We start from the raw sequence: 7,325 nt of genomic DNA, 5'->3' as shown, positions 1-7,325 counted from the left end.
TTTTGACAGAAAATGACGGTTGACTCGAGAAAATATATTTTAAACTCTTTTTTTTCTTTTCTTTTTCTCTTTTTATTTTTTTATTTTTTTGTCATCAATAATAAAATAAAATAATATTTAAAAAAATTTAGTAAATTCAAAATTGGATTACAACAAGTATCATCAGCATATGTAAGATAAATGTCATCCTCAAAATATCAGAAACTGTAGCATCAATGTTCTTTCTCTATAAGTAACAATGTTCTTTCTCTATAAGTGATGAACTTTGAACTCTCTCCTTGATGACCTTTAACTTTCATAGACTGTCCAAAGAGGACATTTAGCATACTCAGAAAATGGAAATGACTTGAGTAATAACTAGTTAGTGACGCCCTGGGCGGAGCTTTTGGTCATTGTCATTAGACTAATCTTGACTCTGAGAGTCAACATGGCAGCTAGCTTACCTTGGCGTTTGCTCTAGTTTTGAAATTAAAGCTTCCCAGCTATTTTTTAATTTTTATTTAAAAAAATCTAAATTTTAATTTTAATTTTATTTTAAAATAATTTTAAAACTAAAAAATAAACAGGCTTTAAATTATAGTTTAAAATTAAATTAAAACAGTGTCTCATGAAAATTTAGATTTCTTATTTAAAATTATTTTTTATATTTTTATATGTTAATATAAAAAATAATTCTTTAAAAATAAAAAATTATTATTTTAATATATTTTTAAATAATTTTTTTAAATAACAATTATTATATTATTATTATATTTTCAGGCACACTCTAAATCAAATAGGAGTTAGTATAAACTAGTAAATTTAGTAATGCATCATTGATTTAATTGAATAGATCAAATGTTTTTTTTTAATTTAAATTAGTTATGATTTAAAAATTAAAAAATAATAATTTTTTTTTAAAAAATTATACTTATAATTATATAATTAAATTAAATTAAATTTACTGATCTTAAGTTTACCGTTATCAAGCCATGTCAAATTAAAAATATCAAATTAAAGTAAATTTAATTTTTAATATAAAAAATTTTTATGGTTAAATTATTTATTATTTAATGGATAGGGACATCTTTTTGGTAGTTGAATTATGTATTATTAGTCTTGCTATTTATCATGATTATGGAAGTTTACTGCAATGGCATGCATTAAATAAATTAAAAAAAAAACCTCTCACATAAACTCGTCCATCTATCTAAGAAAATAACATAACATGATAATGTTTAAATTTTTTTAAAAAAGAAAATAACATAACATGATAATGTTTAATTTTTTTTTAAAATATTATTTTAACATATCATCTAATAAAAAACATTTTTAAAAAAACTTACAATTGTTATAATTATTATAGGCTTACACGTTACGGAAAATTATTGCCCTTGCGGATGAGATTATTATGTTATGATAACCACTTGCTTTACCACGTCGATCTCAGTACTTGATAATCCCTTTCTCTGCCACGTACATCACGAGCTTACCTCAAATATTCATTTTCTGAACAAGCTTATCTCAAGATATTCAATAGCATACATTTTACAGTTGATAGGTGGCCTGCAGCGAAATTCTGTGTGTGGTGCTTCCACTATGAAGGCTGACAATGGTGGGGCTATAGGGCTGGCGATCAGTGGTCAATGTCAGTTTTTCTACGTCGTCATTAATTTCTCTCTCTCTCTCTTTTTTGATATTTTAATATTTTTTTAATAATTTAAATTATTAAATTGAATTAATTAATAACTAAATAATTATGAATTTAAATTTTATTATTTTTATTTATTTAAAAAAAATTAGTTATAAAATAATGTAAATTTATATAAATTTTAAACCTAAAGAGTTTTTAATTGAAAGAATATGCTAGCAAATAATATAAATTATATTGTAAAAATTTATCCAACAATTTAAAATATTAAATTAAATTGATTTGTAACGTTAAATAATGTATATAGATAAAATGATTTAGTATACCATGTAGAAAAAGGAGATGTGGAGATTTTAATTTAATTTATTTAGTTCTACGTATCATGGATTTGAAAATAAAAAAATAAACCCAAGTGTAAAAGACTAAAGGACTTGGAACTGGGAAGAAGAAGATGTTAAAATGGAGAAATTATAAGGAACTTTAGTTATTAAATCAATCATTGTTGCCGCAAATATTAGCATGTTTGACTCAAGGCATCTGTGCGTGAGTGAGTGCATCGTTAGGTAGTGATGATGGCACTGTTATTATACAAACTTGAAGTAGTCGTCGTAGCTAGAAGAACTTCCTCTTCTCTCACATTGAAAGGAAATATCGAAGAAAAGAAAGCGAACATTTCATTTCCCGCATAAAACATGCATAGCACAAGGTTCCATACAAGACCACATTACATGCCCTCTTAGGCTTATTTCATTCTCTACTGATTTAGACATACAGCCTCTTACTTGTTCAGCTTACAATTGCATTCATGCAATCTCATGACTCCTTCCAGATTGTGAAGGACTAAAAACTCTAACTTCCTCCCTGTTGTTCTTAAGCCTCCTAGCATCTTCCCTTGAGATCTGGAATGAATTTGCTACCACTTCCACTGGCAAACCGCGGATGGTAGAGACACGTCCAGCCAATTGACTAACTTGTGCGTTGTCGTTGGTTTTAAATGATACCCACTCGAACCCTTGGCTTCCTGCCTTCTTCACTACTGCAAAGCTTTGTGGTGCTGTAACTACTTGACCCTCGCGGAGTTCTCCATCAAATATCGTTTGTCCATTGTCTCCAACAATCTGAATCCTTCCATTTCCCCTAGTGATGTAGATTATGCTGTGGGCATTCATATTCCAATGCGGTGACATCAAAGCGTTCTACAGTGCACGATCACATTCGATGTACATTAGTAAGAAGTTCACAATAAATTAAGCACAGCATGTGATATTTGACCAAAACCAGGACTCATAGCACAACCATGTATTCTACAAGGGATTGCTATATATATCGCCAATGAAACAATTCTGATCCACATGAACCCAGTTTGTGAGTTGTTTTTGTAAAAAGAGAAATTGTTGTAATGTCAAGAAAAAAAATTCAATGAAGAGTGCATAGACTTTCTTACCGGGTAGAGTACACCTCTCTCAACACTAAGCTGGACAGATCGAAGGATAGGGAGATTGAGGCTGTTGACAATGGTGAGGCGTCCAGCACGTGGATTAAAGAAATCAGCACGTTCTGGGTCATTGATGTTGTGCTTCAACCTAGCAGTACAGAAAGTTTCCTCTATGCCATTGAATCCACCACCTCGTCCCCCTCGGTATCCAATTTCACGTTCTTCTTCCTCTCGGCTCTGATGTGGACTTACCACCTGAAGCTCATGCTCAGCTCGGACAATGATGCCTCTGTTATCTTTTTCGTTCCTTATGCTTCTTGCTAGTCTGGTGTCAATGTTGAAAGCTTCTGCCAGGATTTTCTCATCGAAGCCGCCGAAGACATTGCGGTGTCTGTCTTGCTGGTGTCTCTGACCTTCACCTTCGTCTTGGCGTCCACGTTGACCTTCATCCTGGTCTCTCTGGTATGAGCTTCTTTGGCTTTGCAATTCTCGTTGTGGGTTTCCAGCAAGGAAAAAATTCTGAAATGGCACATTAATGTTTGCTTATAAAGTAATCCTTGCTTGCTTATTACATGATATCGCATGCTTGAATTTTTGTGATTCTTACCCTGAAATCCTGATCAAGCTGATTGGCAGGATTGCTTGTGTCAAGAAGTTGAACAAGAACGAGAGGTGAATCACCATTGTTATAAAACCAATCAGCAACTCCCGAAGGCAAGGCAACTACATCACCCTCTCTTACTTGTCGAACCTTCTGGTGCTGGTCTTCGGAGCTTTGACTACGATCTCGAGAAAACTTCCCTGATGATTGGAATGTCTCTGGACAGCCAGCGAATACAGCTCCCTGAATGCCCCTTCCTACATTGACACTAACAGAAGTATATTAATTAATTGTAAATGTGAAGTGGTAAAGAATATTTAAGCGCATACCTTGCTCTACATAGACAAGCTTAGGGGTATTAGAGTATGCAGGCAACAAGAGGCCTCGCTGCTGAATTCTATGGCGGATAACTGCAACACCAGCACATTGAAACTGCTTATCATTTTCGTCCCAAATGTCAGTGACACCAGCCTCTGATTTAATCCTCCGAGCAGGCTCGAGGGCATTGATCTTCTGAAGTTGGCATTGAAAGTTGCGTCGTCGAGCTTGTTGCTGGCCATGTCGCGAGGTCACTTGCTCTATCTGAGCAAAGCAACAATTGAAGAGAACAAGAAAGCAAAGTGTAAGAGAAAACAAAGTAGAGGAAGACATGCTTGTTGAAACTCTTTTTTATGGTGGGTTATGGCAAGATCAAGGGCCCTAGTATTTATAGGCAAATAGTGTGGGCTGAGGATTTGGGACGTGGCGAAAATAGCGACTAGAGTTTCTATTGATGCTTTCTGCATGTGAATTTGTCCTTTCGATTCGCATGTCTGCAAATGCTCTTTCTTGCTTACACATACATTTTCTTCATGTGTACGTGGTGATTCGAACATCTTTGGTGTAGATGGTGGGCGTTATGTTCGATGAACGCTTAAAGACATGAGGGATGCACAAGGACTGTTTTATGGATTTGTTCCATGGCAAGCAGCTTCAATCGTTTGTAGTTGAGTTTGCCCTGTGTATGTGTTTCTTCCGGTTGGTATGCTTTTGTATTTTTCTTTTTGGGCTTTGTGTAAATGTATGCAATTTAAGATTATCTACCAATGAGAAAAATAAAATAAAAAACTCAGAATGAAATGAAAGAACATGTTAAGCTTAGTTATATAGGATTATTGTTGTCTTGGACGCTATTATTTATGGAGGGAGGACATTAAGCAAATTAATGATGTAGATGACTCAATTAACACGATTTGACAGTTTAAAACTACAAATTAAGATCCCCCGTGGACCAAAAAATGAACCAGAAAAAAAAAAGATATATGGGCGTCCATGTATTTAAATTAAAAAATACAAATGCGACGCGAGGTGAAGTAGCTATAGATGACATTAGATATGTTGCAAGCGCTTCATTGTGGCCAAGCAAAAAAAAAAAAAAAAAGACATAAAAAAAGAGTCAAGCAAGAAAAAATCGAAGTGTTCTAGGGTAATTTATATAATATGAAAAAAATAATAATAAATAAACTTGACAACAAAAAAACAAAAAAAGTTATATTTGAGCCTATCTATATTAATTGTCAAAAAATAATATAAAATATATCATGTAAACTCATCTAACAGTTTAAACTATTAAGTAGAAATGATGTTTAATATGATATTAGAGTCTTGATAACCAAGCAGTTATAATATTAAATTTTACTTTTTTTATTATTTGATAAAAATTAAACACAAGGTAATGTGAGTTTGTGCAAGTTTCAAGTTTAAAGAGCTTTCACTTAATGGAGAATGTTAAAGAATAATATAAATAAACTTCATCTAACATCTTAAGCTTTTGAGTTGAATTCGTTTTTTAACATGGTATTAGAATCTTAATAACCAAGTGGTTATAAGTTCGAATTTCACCTTTCTTATTTATTTGATAAAAATTAAGTACAATATAATATGAATCTATACAAATTTTTAGCCCAAAGGACTTTCATCTAAAGGGGTAGGTTATAGAATAATATAAATTATATCATGAGACCTTATTTAACAACTTAAGCTATTAAATATATGAATAGAAAAAAACTATAAAAAGTAAATATAATCCTAAATAGAATAAATAGCTATTAAAAAAATAATCCAAAATAAAATAAATTACAATTAAAAAAATAATGATCAAATTTCAAATATTAAGAAATCATAGGGGATAAATTAAAAAATATTTGTAATTTGATATATTATTTATAGATGAAAAAAAGATAGGAGGTGAAGTTAAAAAAACAAAATTATAAAGGGATAACCCAATAGAATCAAACCCAAAAGATAAGAAAGAAAAAGAAAAAAATAAAAAAAAGAGGAAAAAAACCAAGAAACCTCGGGCAAACTACCAATACCTATTTTAATCTCTAAAACCTATAACTTGTGAAATTATTGACTTGAGTTTAATTAATAAACTTAACTCTTAACAAATTTAATTTTAAAAAATAAAATCGCTAAAAAAATGTTAATAAAAAACTTGCAAAAGAAGGAAAAAAAGCAACAAAAAGGAATAGGGATATAATTTGACAGAAAAAAAATCTAAGAATGATGAAATTTGTAAAAATATTAAAAATGATCCAACATTAAATATATTGCAATTAAAAAAACGATGATCAAATTTCAAATATTAAAAAATCATAGGGGATGAAATTAAAAAATATTTGTAACTTGAAAGATTATTAAAAAATTGTTGAGGACTAACCCAATAAATCAAAACAAAAAATATAACAAAAAAAAACTAAAAAAAAAGTATAAAAAATAAGAAAACATTAGTTTAGGAAAAGAAAAAAAAATCAAGCAATCTCAATGAATCTCTTAAACCTATTGTCTAATCTCTAAAATTCATAACTCGTGAAATCTTTGATCTATAATGAATTAAGAAACTTAATTCTCAACCAATTTAATTTTGAAAGATGAGATCGACAAAAAGATATTTAAAATCAAAACATGTTGTTGCTACTAATTTTTTATCCATGTTTTTGATAAATTTTCAGAAAAAATCAAAAATAGTAAAAAAAACAAAACCCCCTAAAAAAATGTATTTTGATATATTTGAATCATTTTTAGCATTTTCAACGTCATCTTAGAAGAATTTAAATGTTCAAAGGTATTTTGAACGCGTTCAACTTTTAACTCGTTAATTTTACAATCACTGATTTTTTAAGTCGACGTTGATATTGCTTGCTTTAAAAAATGCAAATAATGGGAAAAAAATTACAAAGTAAAATAAAAGAAAAAAGAAAAGTTTAGGGACCAGTTTTGAATCCTAGCAATATTTCTTCGATTAACACCATGCTACATTGAAATAGAGGGAGTAGAGAGAACATTTTGGGGGGCGAAGAAAATTTTAGGGAAAACAAAAGAAAAAACCCTAACCTAAACCTTCTCACAGACGGCCGCCGCCCCTCTCTTTTGGTAAAAAAAAAAAAGAACTAGAGAAAACCCCGCACAAATACACAGAAGCTAGGGCCCCCTCTCTGGCCATCTGACCTTTTCTTTCTCGGCCGCCCCTCCCTTTAAGAAACTAGAGCCCCATTGACACGACTAAAAGATTGATGTTTTCTCTCAAGTGCAAGAGTGTTGAAGTAATAAATAACCCGGCAAGACCGGGGTCGAACCACAGGGAGGTTAATTGTATAAATTATAAACAACAATTATAA

At 31.0% G+C, this 7,325-nt stretch overlaps 1 protein-coding gene across 1 annotated transcript; it reads right to left on the bottom strand.

The window, feature by feature from the left end:
• Positions 1–2,315: 2,315 nt before the first annotated feature.
• Positions 2,316–4,779, bottom strand: LOC105140990 (legumin B-like). The gene is made up of 4 exons (XM_011048046.1): positions 3,996–4,779; positions 3,673–3,923; positions 3,075–3,584; positions 2,316–2,826 (listed from the first exon to the last, which is right to left on the bottom strand). The coding sequence occupies exons 1-4, from the start codon at positions 4,315–4,317 to the stop codon at positions 2,434–2,436; spliced, it is 1,476 nt and encodes a 491-aa protein (XP_011046348.1). The 5' UTR covers positions 4,318–4,779; the 3' UTR covers positions 2,316–2,433.
• Positions 4,780–7,325: the final 2,546 nt, after the last annotated feature.

This window comes from Populus euphratica, unplaced genomic scaffold (genome assembly GCF_000495115.2).
Source record: "Populus euphratica unplaced genomic scaffold, PopEup_1.0 scaffold318.1, whole genome shotgun sequence".
In the NCBI taxonomy this organism is placed as follows: Eukaryota; Viridiplantae; Streptophyta; class Magnoliopsida; order Malpighiales; family Salicaceae; genus Populus; species Populus euphratica.
This window is presented reverse-complemented; position numbering and strand designations above follow the sequence as displayed.

What these genes read in the sequence shown, in the direction of transcription:
- LOC105140990 (XM_011048046.1), bottom strand. Translation starts at nt 4,317, where the DNA reads ATGTCTTCCTCTACTTTGTTTTCTCTTACACTTTGCTTTCTTGTTCTC. An exon ending in GCTTGTCTATGTAGAGCAAG is followed by an intron (nt 3,924 to 3,995) that starts GTATGCGCTTAA and finishes GTGTCAATGTAG; the next exon opens with GAAGGGGCATTCAGGGAGCT. An exon ending in AGAGAGGTGTACTCTACCCG is followed by an intron (nt 2,827 to 3,074) that starts GTAAGAAAGTCT and finishes CGTGCACTGTAG; the next exon opens with AACGCTTTGATGTCACCGCA.